Source organism: Notolepis coatsorum (genome assembly GCF_963971535.1).
Source record: "Notolepis coatsorum genome assembly, chromosome: 11".
Lineage (NCBI taxonomy): Eukaryota > Metazoa > Chordata > Actinopteri > Aulopiformes > Paralepididae > Notolepis > Notolepis coatsorum.
This window is the reverse complement of record NC_140175.1, coordinates 49,891,820-49,905,425: the sequence shown is the minus strand read 5'-3', so window position 1 is coordinate 49,905,425 and position 13,606 is coordinate 49,891,820. Positions and strand designations below refer to the sequence as shown.

At 43.5% G+C, this 13,606-nt stretch overlaps 1 protein-coding gene across 1 annotated transcript in view; it reads right to left on the bottom strand.

Annotated features, from left to right (window-relative positions):
* The window catches only part of LOC311237504 (serine/threonine-protein phosphatase 2A 55 kDa regulatory subunit B alpha isoform), a 118,123-nt gene that overhangs the window by 70,137 nt on the left and 34,380 nt on the right, over positions 1–13,606 (bottom strand). Inside the window, exon 2 of the mRNA XM_084325428.1 lies at positions 3,290–3,367. Coding sequence (XP_084181554.1) covers positions 3,290–3,367 — 78 coding nt within the window. The remainder of the gene's footprint in view (positions 1–3,289; positions 3,368–13,606) is intronic.

Genomic DNA, 13,606 nt, shown 5'->3' with positions numbered 1-13,606 from the left:
CATCCAACTAGTAGGGGTGTAACCGTACGCGGATACGTACTGTACCGCCTCAATGTGGTCCTCCGGTACAGTACGCGCTGTGCACCGAGTGATTGTAACCGGTGGCGGGGACTGAAGACAATAACTGACTACAAAGTCAGCGCCCCCTCAATGGGGAGCGACAACGCCTCTCTCGCGGACAAACTAAACTCCTTCTACGCTCGGTTCGGTGTAGACAGTGTCGCCGCTAGCCCTCTGGCTAGTGACGTCACTGGAGCGCCGGCTGTTGTGGAGGGGGGGGGGGCAACCGCGGGGGGGCGGGGGCGCTCTCTCGTTGTCGGAACACAGTGTGAGAAGAGCATTTATGCAGGTGAACACCAGGAAGGCTGCTGGCCCAGATGGTATAACAGGACGCATACTTAAGTCCTGTGCCAACCAGCTTGCCCCGGTGTTCACCGCCATATTTAATCAATCCCTGGCGGAGTCAGTGGTCCCTGCCTGCTTCAAGATGTCTACCATCATCCCTGTACCGAAGAAACCCTCCCCAACATGTCCAAATGACTACAGACCGGTGGCACTCACCTCTGTGGTCATGAAATGTTTCGAGAGGCTGGTCAAGGACCACTCTCTGTACCCAACCCTAGTTATGAGCATGCTCCGGGAGAAGTCCCTCCACGCGCGGTCAGGTTGTGTGTAAAATGCGTGCGTGTTATGCACATGCTCCGGGAGAAGTCCCTCCACGCGCGCAGTCAGGTTGTGTGTAAAATGAGTTGTTTGTTATGCGCGTGCTCCGGGAGAAGTCCCTCCACGCGAGCGGTCAGGTTGCGTGTAAAATGCATGCGTGTTATGAGCGTGCTCCGGGAGAAGTCCCTCCACGCGCTGTCAGGTTGTGTGTAAAATGCGTTTGTTTCCCAGACAGAAGCTCCTCTCCCTCTCCCTTGCTTGTTCTCTGCCTCGCTTCACTTTGAGGAAGTGAAGGTATTTCCAACTCGCTCTGCTGTTGAGGGGGCGGAGATATGCAAATCAGTACCTTATTCACGTCAGCAATACTGTCAAATCAGAACGGCTTAGTTGAGTGAGGGAAGATCTCGTGAACTCGAGACTAGACTGATGAGTCAATATGATAATTAACGACACAGACCACATTGATATAATCCCCTAGGAAACAATGCTAAACACTGGAAAAAGCCATTTATAATGCATGGGACCTTTAAACTTTATGGATGATAAGGTGCGTTTTCACCAGACTATGTTGGATTCTAGTATTTTCAAACAGGCTGTTTGGATGTAACGTTACCTGGATGTAACGTTACCCTGGCGCTGCTAACGGGCCAACTAAGGTTATATTTACTGATCCTGTTCTGGCCCAAGACACTTGGAACAAGAGTGGACAAGGTTTTGGTGGACCTGCTGACAAAAGGTAATGTCTATTTTACCGAACCCCATCATAAAACATAACTTTGTAATGATCCCAGTGTCGGAAAACAACCCCCCCCCCCCCCCTGGTGGCTTTGTGATTTAGGGCTGACCTTCGAATATATTTTTGGTATTCGAAGCTTCGGGGCCGAGATTCGATTTTAATTCGAAGCTTCGAGATAATGTTGTGTATTACATTTTTTATTGATTTTTTTTTTTTTATGTTGTGGGACTTGTACATAACTTTGTTCAACTTTGTCAGTGCTGTAAAGTTTAAACCTTTTAAAATCTTAGACAAACGAAACACTTTGCTTTCATGAAATATTGTAAGCAGTCATTTGAGGCTTTATAAAAGCAGCACAATAAACACAAATATGTCAGTGCAGAGTCCGACCTCATCTTAAATAACAAACAGCATTGCTTGTTGTAGTTTTATTTTCATATTAGAATCCCATGCCCATCGAACGAAGCTTCGAAGTATTTAAGACAGCCCTATTGTGAATATAAACATTCTATATATGGTCATGTTTACCTTTGACCTGGAAATAAAATAGGTTTCAGGCGAGAAACTTTCACTAAAATGCGCATGCTGCACAACACGCATCATATCTCGCGTTCCAGAAAACTAGACTGGATTATTTTGAAACGGTACGATTTTCAGCATGGGATAGCACACGAATGAAGGCATGTAGAAATAAATGTTTTTTTCCCTGTTGGAGTATAAATAGTGCCTGTCAAATGAGCCATAATATTGTCTCCATAGCTATAATATAGATTATAGAATATACGATACTCTGCAAACATCGTGAAAATTGTCAAAAAAGCTGGCTCTAGGGAGTAAAGATGGAAAAACAGCGTGGCAGTCAAAGAGTTAAGAGGTTAACATATATTTTAACAAACTACTTGCAGCACATTTAATGATGACATCTGTGGAGAACATCACCGCAACAGTTAAACCATCCAAGCTTACCTTCAGCCTGCCTGTATCAGAGGTCTTACCTTCAGCCTAGGGCTGGGCGATAAAACGATAACGATAACTATCGCGATAAATTATTTCCTCGAAATAAACATGAAACGTGGTCGCAAAGTTTAGATATATCGATTTTCCAAGCTTGGCTCCGTTCCAATAGTATCTCCTCCGTTCAGCCTCGGCTCAACACACTCACTAACAACAACCAGCGTTACGTGATGACGTACTTACGCACAACAGCTAACAACCAATCAGTGAAGGAGATGGCCGAGACCCGGAAGGAGGTAGGACTCACTCAACAAGGCTTGCTAGGCTAATTAGCTTCCACGGCATTGTTTTATATATTTACGTGCCGAGTATGTGTGTGTTTTGAATTCTGAGGCCACGTTTATGGTAGTGTGGGATATACAGTGGACGCCGTTTCAATATATTGTGGCGGAAGAGAGTATTTTAGTGTCATATTTAGCACATTGTCATGGAATACTCCGCTTAGAACCAACAGGCTGGCTAGGTTAACTAGCTTGCACGTCGCTGTTTTTATATATTTACGTGCCGAGTATGTGTGTGTTTTGAATTCTGAGGCCACGTTTATGGTAGTGTGGGATATACAGTGGACCTCGTTTCAATATATTGTGGCGGAAGAGAGTATTATCGATATCGAATTATATGAAAATAATTTTATAATTTTATCGCGATAACGTTTTTGGTCATATCGCCCAGCCCTACTTCAGCCTGCCTGTATCAGAGCTCTTACCTTCAGCCTGCCTGTATCAGAGCTCTTACCTTCAGCCTGCCTGTATCAGAGCTCTTACCTTCAGCCTGCCTGTATCAGAGCTCTTACCTTCAACCTGTCTGTATCAGAGCTCTTACCTTCAGCCTGCCTGCATCAGAGCTCTTACCTTCAGCCTGTATTAGATCTCTTACCTTCAGCCACGTCATCATCGATGGCCCCCTTCACCTGGGAGAAGCACCACTGGACGTCATTACTCCCTCCTCCAGCTCCTGAGATCAAACAAACAAATTACATGCTTTTAATTCACTACTAGAGTTATTTATTCGGGATGCCATGATCGATCAGCAGCCAGTGATCGGTATCGGCCGATATTCAGTATAAATATGAGATTGGGGAATTCTGATAAGGCTTTCTAGTCGCCGATTGCGAAAACCGATCGATGACACGAAAAACTTCAGCCAATTCTCAGCGGAGTTGATGTCATTGTTGCATGTTAACTAACCTACATTTACATTTAGCTGACGCTTTTATCCAAAGCGACTTACAAGTTCTGTACGACAAGTCATCAGGAAGGGTACAACTCTATCAGCTGAGTAACAATGTTCACCTAAAACATGTCGGCGGTGTGGAACTATTACAAAGTGTCTGAGACAGATGCAACAAATGCCATCTGCAATGAATGCCAGGATAAAATACCTCGTGGGGGAAGCAATGTAAAAACGTGTGTGTGGGGGCGGCCTTGTGCAGGTCGCTTGACTGAAACTTTTTTTCAAAGTTTGAACGCGCGTGGGCCAGCGTTTCCGTTAGCCGGTAATTACCGGTATTTGACCGGCAAAATCTGTTGAAGTCCGACATATTTAATCTCTCCGGTCATAATGTCCGGTGAAAATAATTCCCTCTAAACACAATTAGATTATTTGAATTGTATTAAAATAGGCTAAAATTAAATAGCCTATGCGATGAACGAAACAAACAATCATTACATTTGTTTCATCGTTGCTTCACCAAGCAACCGGTCTAATAATGACATCCTGTTGTCAGCGCGAGCTGGCTGCTGATATATTTGCGAGAAGCATCCATCTGCCGGCCGGCAGGGTGCAGTACTCCAATTCAGCCATTGGCAATTCAGCTGTTGGGTGGGGGCGCTGCTGAGCGGTTTCCAGACCGGACCTAAAAACACTGCTGCTCCATGCTTCACGTAAATATATCAGCAGCCAGCTCGCGCTGACAACAGGATGTCATTATTAGACCGGCTGCTTGGTGAAGCAACGATGAAACAAATGATTGTTTCGTTCATCGCATAGGCTATTTAATTTTAGCCTATTTTAATACAATTCAAATAATCAAATTGTGTTTTAGAGGGAATTATTTTCACAGGACATTATGACCGGAGAGATTAAATATGTCGGACTTCAACAGATTTTGCCGGTCAAATACCGGTAATTACCGGCTAACGGAAACGCTGGCCCACGCGCGTTCAAACTTTGAAAAGTCGTTGGGAGGTGGAGATATACATCACGCAAACCCACGATAATGTTGCCGTCTCTCTCTGCCAAATTTCTCAGTTCTTCGCTTGATATAATTAATACAAATGTCTAATATAACGGAATTCGTTAGCTCATAAAAATGTGATTATAACAGACTGCTGTTTATTAAGGTCGGGCAGACTGCCCACCGACACCTCAAGTCGACAGCAGCACGAAGTCTCGAGGGACTTATTTTATTTGGAATATATTAATGACTGTATATACGCAAAAGTAGCCTAGTTTTAAGTTAAAATATTATAAATGCCTTGATGATGTCATTCTTTATATAGGCCTATCAATTGTTTTTAACACTTTGGTTGCCTAAGGTTAAATTAATGATATACCATAGATTGCCAGCGCTATTTGTCTATGGAGAAAGTCCCCTTCTTTGCAGGGCTATAACTTTTTAAATTCTATTGCTACATTGCCATTATTAGGGCCCATTCAAAGTCCTATATGTATTGTTCATTGTGTAGCAACGTTAAACTTTTTCATTCACATATTCATAGTAAAGTATGGTCTAATGTATAAGTATGTTTTCATCTCTTTCTGCAGCTTTCTCCAGAACGTGATATATAGCCCCAAATGCATTATATTGATGATGAAATACAGTTTGATGGCAATCAGCGCGATATAAAAAATTCCAACTAGACGTACTTCTAGAAGTTACTACACGTCATCTGATGTTGACCGGATGGGCGAGGGGGCGTTTATAATTCCGTGGGCAGCGTTATACCAATCATCTAATGTGGGTCAAATGTTGATAATATCAGTTATTATCGAAGACGGTAACGTTACACGCTGAAACTCACCCCAGTCTCCGCGCGCCGTTGGGCGATCGTCGTCGAGTAGAAATTTTATCATTATGGGATATATTATTACCCGGTCCATCTCCAGCTTGTATAATGGTATATACGTCCAAATCATGTTGTTTATCGAGTTATTGGCAATCGATCGCTATGTAGTGTGACGAGCTAGAGTCACGGGACATGTACCGAGTGGCCGGAAGCAATACGGACGTCTAGCAAAACCTCTACTGCGCTTCCTGTTAAGCGCTTGCGCCGATCGGCCACCAGATGGCGCTCCTGAACCGCCAGAGAGCTCAGTGGGTCCTGCTGGTGGATCTCAGGCCAGCGGAGGGACATTATGAATCCGATCGCAGATTTTTGAAATATTGATATAAAGACGACGTACAGCGTCCCCCGGCAACTTTAGCATGGCCAGCAAAGACGTCTAAAGACGGCTCCCGGCAGTCAAAGTGTTAAGCTCAATAAACTCTGACCGGAATTTATCCCATTTGTCCGGTAGATTGAAATCTACCGGACACTCAGACCTGCAAAAAAAAAATCTAACGGAAACCCTGGCGTGGGCCAGATTGACGCGACACAAATTGATGAATATTTATCGGCCACTGCCATCGGCACATTTGAGCTTATCGGCCGACAGGCCGATGGCAGTCAACAAGGCACTTATCGGCCGATACCGATACCCGACCGATATATCGGTGCACCCCTAGTGTTGACGTCTTTACAGCATCTCGCACCACTCAACAAAACTGCTAACATTATCGATAGCCAATGAAAATCTGTTATGCAAAAATAGCAGGTCTGATAAACGTTGCTTTCGCGTTTCACTTAGACCAGGTGGAAAAATAATCAAAACATATTATTTAATTTTTTAATTAAAAAAATTAACAATTTTTATTTTTTTGCTATTGCATGCACTCATCTGTGTTTCACCACACACATGAGTGCATGCTTACCAACTGTCCGTCTGCAACACTACTATCACCAACATCTAAGAAGGGAGATCCCCCCTTGAATGGCCCTTCTAAGGTTTCTCTCCTCCACACTGCCTGTGGAGCTTTTTTTCCCCTATTGTTAGGTTTTAGTGAGTTTTTCCTTACCTTGCATTCATCTAAAAATGTTTGGACCTTATGGTGTTCTTGTTCTGTTCTTGACTTATTGTTATGTTTTCTTCTTGACTTGTTTAAAGAAGACGTGTACGGCCCATGGGGACATTAACGTGTGTTGTCGGGCCCTATAAATAAATTTGATTTTGATTTTTTTTATGAATATTTTTTTCATATATTTTTTAGATTTTTGGTCCGAAAAACCGGAAATCAGGTTAAAAACGGAAAAATCACATCCCTGCTAGCTTAACGCTAACGTTAGTTAAAAAATGTAACCGCAACGGGCATAATAGTAATGGCGAGGATATAAAGCATGTTAAAGACGCATTTATTGGACGTGTTGCTCGCAGAGTTTACATAGAAACAGCGCGACTCGCAAGAGGAGTTATCACAGGCTGTAGAACGCATGACTGAAGAGCTCAAGGTTACACGTTGCGCATGTAATGACTGAAGCCGCGTTTTGATTATGTCATCACAACAACACGTTAGGTTACGAACGTAACCCTGTTCTTTGACATTCTGTGATATTTTTTCGCTGCTAAAACCCTTTTGGCCGAAAGCCTTTTTGAACCATTTTCGGCCGATAATTTTCGGTGGCCGTATAGTCGGTGCATCCCTAATATATATATGTATTGCAAACCACACAATTAGGGATGTCCCGATCACGTTTTTTTCCACCGATACCGATCACCGATCGTCTTGAGCCATATCGGCCGATACCGATCCGATACAGATCGTTTTTATATAATAATAATATATATTTTTTTTTAAATATATACGTTTTTTTTTATAAAATATATATATTATATAATTATACTTGTAGTTGTATTATCTGCGAGACATCGCCACCACACAACAAGTCAAAATGCTCGCTATCTCCACTGTGTGTATACTCTGCTTTGGTCAAATCACATTCAGCATGCCCTCAGCAGGGTATATCTGCGGCTCTGCAGATATACCCTACTCCCTCAGCTAGCCCCGTTCGTGACTGCGATGCAAGCCGGGGCTCGTATACGCATCGAATCAATGTTATAAGACATTGATATCAGGAGCTATCTGTAGCTACTGCTAGCCGGCTAGATAACGTTAAGACAACGCCTCAGTGAACTATTTAGTTTAATAGGACATTTCGTTTTGAACAGTGAGCTAACGTGAGCTAACGTGAGCTAACGGAGGTATCAACATACACTACTAGACTATTGCTGGAGGCGGAGCATTTGTTGATATCAGGAGCTATCAGTAGCTAGCCGGCTAGATACCGTTAGACAATGCCTCATGTATTAAACTAAAAGTGAATAGTTGACTGGGTCATTCTGTTTAAACAGTAACGATAGCTAGGTAGCTAACGTTAGCTCACGGTCCCATGCACTAGACCAGTGGTCGGCAACCTGCGGCCTCGAGGCCGCATGCGGCTCTTTAGCCAATCAGCTGCGGCTCCCTGGCCCAAAAAAAATATAAATTACTGAAATGAAAATATATTTCATCAACTAAGATATTTAGTGAACAAAAGGCTTACCTGTATGCCTGATATGTGGTGCGAAATTTGCGAACAACGAAAAATTTACTTTTTATTTTATAGATTTTCCACAAATAAGGGAAGGACTCTAATAGAGCTGCATAGTTCAGGGTTTTATTTCAAAGTAGGTTTACAGATGTAAGTGTTTTCTCCTTTTCTGTGTTTTATTTCAAAGTAGGTCTACAGTACACATGGTAGTCTTTTTTCAAAGTGGACTACTTTTATTTTATAAATGTTCCACAAATAAGGGAAGGACTCAAATATACCTGAATAGTTCAGGGTTTTATTTCAAAGTCGGTCTACAGACACCAGTGTTTTGTCTCCTCTTCTGTTTTTTTTATAAAAAAATAGGTCTACACAGCCAGTATTTTTTCTCCACTTCATAAGAGTTTGAGGTTTTCCTTTGTTATAACAGGTAAAAACAGCAATTAAAAAGTCAAAACTTTTCTTTTTGTTGCTTTATAATCCCATTAATGCAACAAACTGTGTGCTATAAGTATAAAGTATAATAAATCGCAAATTACTTTGGGTATGCAATTGTCAGGCGTTTTATGCTAAATGTGGGGTATGCTTGGGGATATATAAAATGTTATACACTGTTATCTTCATTTTAAGGGTAAATAGGTTGTGCGGCTCCCTGAGCATTTTATTTTGTGGGACGGGGGAAAAGTGGCTCTTTTGATAGTAAAGGATGCTGACCCCCGCCGCCATCTTTCTTTTGCCAAAGTACAAACAAAGTCTCAAGCGAACGCCGGTGGTCTCGCGAGAGGTTAAGCGTTGGGCCGTGACGTCAGAGGAGTCACTCCAAGCTGCACTTGAATGCACAGACTGGAGTGTATTCCGTGATAACACAGCCAATATTAACGAATACACCGAAACGGTAATTGACTATGTCTGTACTCTGGTAGAAGAAACAATCCCCTCCACCAAAATTAAAATCTACCCAAATCAAAATCCCTGGGTAGACAAATCCGTCCGTGAGGCTCTGAAAGTGCGCACATCAGCATACAACACCGGGCTGGTGACAGGCAACATGGAAGACCACAAGATGGCAAGATACAACGTCAGGAGAGCAGTAAAAGAGGCAAAACGGCGTTACAGGGATAAAGTTGAACTTCAGTTTGAACAGGCTGACTCTAGAGGCATGTGGCAGGGCCTCAGAACAATGACAGACTACAAAGGCACCCCCCTCAAACTGAACAGTGACATCTCCTTAGCAAATGATCTCAATTCCTTCTATGCGAGGTTTGAGGCTGTGAATAACAACACCAGCCTACAAACCACGGCAATGGGGGGGGGGGGGGGGGGGTCTGCTGATGGAGACTCAGTGTTCAGGGTAACAGAGCATGAGGTGAGACGGATCTTTAAAAAGGTGAATATCAGGAAGGCAGCAGGACCGGACGGCATCCCCGGCCGCGTCCTAAAAGTCTGTGCCGACCAACTGGCCCCGGTATTCACTGACATCTTCAACCTGTCCTTGGAACAGGCTGTCATCCCCACCTGTCTGAAGAAGTCCACCATCATCCCTGTACCCAAAAAATCTACGCCCGCTTGCCTCAACGACTACCGCCCTGTAGCCCTCACCTCCATAGCCATGAAGTGCTTTGAGAAGCTAGTGAAGGGCTACATCTGTTCCTCCCTCCCCATCAACCTGGACCCTCTGCAATTTGCATATCGCCCCAACAGGTCCACGGAGGACGCCATAGCCCATGTGCTGCACACAGCAGCATCACACCTGGACAAGAGGCAGGGGAACTATGTGAGAATGCTGTTCATCGACTACAGCTCAGCATTCAATACCATAGTCCCCTCCAAACTCATAGTCAAGCTCAGGGACCTGGGCTTGAACTATGACCTCTGCCAGTGGGTCTTGGACTTCCTGACGGGCAGACCCCAGGTGGTAAGAGCCGGCAACTGCACCTCCTCATCCATCACGCTCAACATAGGGGCCCCCCAGGGCTGTGTTCTGAGCCCCCTCCTCTACTCCCTGTACACACATGACTGCGTAGCACAGCGGAACAACAACATAGAGCCATATGAAATCCGTTTTATTATTTTCCAAATTCCATTTTATTTTTTCCCAAATTCCATTTTTTCCGTTTTAATATTTCAGAATTCTGTATTTAGCCTTTTATGCTCATTTTACCATCAGAAATAGTGTCTAATAAGTGGGAATGAATACATTTCCACAATTGAATAAGATATAACAGTCCATTTAATGTTTTTAAGTGCTGCAACTCAGAAATACAGTTAAATTTTACACAATATTTTTCAATTAATATTGTGACAAAATACAAATACATATTTCAAGTGTAAACAATAGATACAGCTAGCTACTACTGACATTATCACAATGACAATGTCAGTAACCTAGCTATATCTATTATATTGTGATGAAATATAGTAATGCATAATTTAGGCACCTTTAGTTTAGTTTATTTCGTTTATAAAGGACAGTGTATAATGGCAATCGTTTGCATTAAACAAATGGATGGATGCACTAGATTTAGCAAGAAGCTATCATTTCCATCTATAGTCCTATGTACTGTAACGTTTCATAGCCATTTAAGTTTATTTAGATTATAAAGGGCAGTGTATAATGACAATCGTTTGCATTAAACAAATGAATGGGTGCACCAGATTTAGCTAGAACTTCTAGAAGCTATAATTTCCATAGATAGTCCTATAACGTTACATAGCTATTTAAGTGTATTTAGTTTATAAAGGGCAGTGTATAATGACAATCGTTTGCATTAAATGGATGTTTCTGTCGGTCACAAATGGATGGGTGCACTCGATTTAGCTAGAAGCTAAACGTCCTAACGTTATAGCTATTTAATCACAATAGTGTCGCAAGTGTTTTTGCGGGTCCAGTCCACGGAACGTTGACAGAATTAGCAAAACACCTTATCACCGGAGGCATAAAAGTAATTAGGATACTGTTCTGCTCTGAATTGAGGGCTTATTGTGGAATTGTTTAGCTTCTTGACGATGTAGCCAGACGCTTGAGCACCGCGGCTGTGTTGTGTGTAACACGCTGTAGCGTCCCCGCCTCCCCGGTCGCGTGTGCACCAAACGTTCCACCCAAAAACGAAATTTCAGTCCAGATTAGGCCAAATTCTGCAATATTCCACGTTTTGCATTTTTATTGGTTAATTCCGCGATTCCGTCCGCGATTCCGTGAACGCGGATTTCATATGGCTCTACAACAACACCATCATCAAATTTGCTGATGACACAGTAGTGGTGGGCCTGATCTCTGCCAACGACGAAAGGGCCTACCTGGAAGAGGTAAAGAACCTGTCACAGTGGTGTCAGGAGAACTGCCTCTCCCTGAACGTCAGCAAAACAAAAGAGATGATTGTGGACTTCAGGAGGTCGGGGGTCAAGGACTACAGCCCCCTCAGCATCGACGGGGCACCGGTTGAGAGAGTGAACAGTTTCAAGTACCTCGGAGCCCACATATCCGAGGACTTGACATGGACCACACACATTGACAGTGTTGTGAAGAAGGCACGACAACGCCTCTACTTCCTCAGGCGCCTAAGGAAGTTCCAAGTCAGTCAGAAGATCCTTAGGAACTTCTACTCATGTACAATAGAGAGCATCCTGACCGGCAACATCACCTCCTGGTTTGGGAATAGCACTGCACAAGACCGTAGCAGACTACAAAGAGTGACACGTTCAGCCGAACGCACAATTGGAGGGGGGCTTCCCACCCTCCAGAACATTTACAACAAGCGGTGCAAGGGGAAGGCTAAGAGAATTATTAAGGACTCGAGCCACCCGAACAACTGCCTCTTTGAACTGCTGCGGTCAGGCAAGCGATACCGGAGTCTTAAGGAGAGCACAGAAAGACTCAGAAGAAGCTTCTATCCCCAGGCCATCAGGCTGCTAAACGAACAATAAACACTATGCAACAACCATCAAATGCACACAGCACACACACCCACACGCACACACTCACTCAAACAAACAACACACTGCAGCACCCACTCTCCACACTTTAGATCACACAAACACACTTTACACTTTATATTTATTGATAAAGGATTTGCACTACAACTCGTACACCTACTGTGAATTGTACCTAAATTGCACCTCGTCCCATTTCTGCCTTGCACTATATAGTATTGTATATTAGTACACTGCACAGTATTGTATATTGTATGGTAACTACGTCTATTCTGCATCGAACATTGTACATATGTCTAAACTGAACACTGTGACCTCATTTTTTTACTTCTAATTTTACTATGTTATTTTATTTCATACTTATCTTGTCTTGCACAGTCTCTGGAGCGTAACAGTAAGAAGCATTTTGTATAAAAGTATTCTGTACTTCTGTATGACAAATATTAAAGAAACTTGAAACTTGAAACTAGACTATAGCAGAGGAGCCTCCTCTGTGTTTACACGGGTAAGGGAGGGGCAGGAGGAGGAGGAGGCGCGGCAGTTTGCAGCTCTGTGTGTCTACAGAAGTCAGCAAGTGAGATCTCCGCTAAGAATTGGATCATGTTTTTCGATCGGTTTTCACGATCGGCGAAAATAAAGCATTATCGGAATTCACCAATCTCATATTTATACTGAATATCGGCCGATACCGATCGCTGGCCGATCGATCGGGGCATCCCTACACACAATGCAATCCACCGCAATATCAGACAGACAAGGCCCACCACATTACCTGATACAATATCATAGAGAAGATGCCCTTTTTAACACATGGAAAGATGCTAGCTCTCTCAAAAATGGAGATACATGTATTATATTGCAATTACTTTTGTCCAGCGACCTCCAACTAACAGTGTAATTATATACTGTAAAAGTAATGATCAGATCATTACTTGGTACGGACTAGGCTTGGGCGGTATGACGGTATACCAGGGTATTTAGAAATACCGACGGTATTGAAAATCAATACAGTCAAAATCACAGATGCGTTTCAGTTTCCATTACACTGAAACAGAGTTTTGACAGTGGTTGGTTGTAGTGCACACACAGCAGGCGCCAGCAGAGGGCGAGACCAGTCCTCACTAGTGGAGCGAGCACACGCAGAGCTGGTTGTCTACACACAGAAGGACGCAAACGATAGGGGGAAAACCAGCTTCAGTGGTGGAAATTAAATGAGACACGCTTGCCGTTGCTGGTGCTGCGGGCTAACTGGCTATTCTGAGAGCTAACTTGTGTATGTGTTCAGCTTTACGGTAATGTTGCGACAGTGCTGTGAAAATACCGTAAAGCGCTAGCTCTCAGAATGGTAGCCAGAAGCCCGCAGCTCCTAGTACTACTATCGTTGGCTCTCAGAATGGTAGCCAGAAGCCTGCAGCTCCTAGTACTACTATCGTTAGCTCTCAGAATGGTAGCCAGAAGCCTGCAGCTCCTAGTACTACTATCGTTAGCTCTCAGAATGGTAGCCAGAAGCCTGCAGCTCCTAGTACTACTATCGTTAGCTCTCAGAATGGTAGCCAGAAGCCCGCAGCTCCTAGTACTACTATCGTTAGCTCTCAGAATGGTAGCCAGAAGCCAGCAGCTCCTAGTACTACTATCGTTA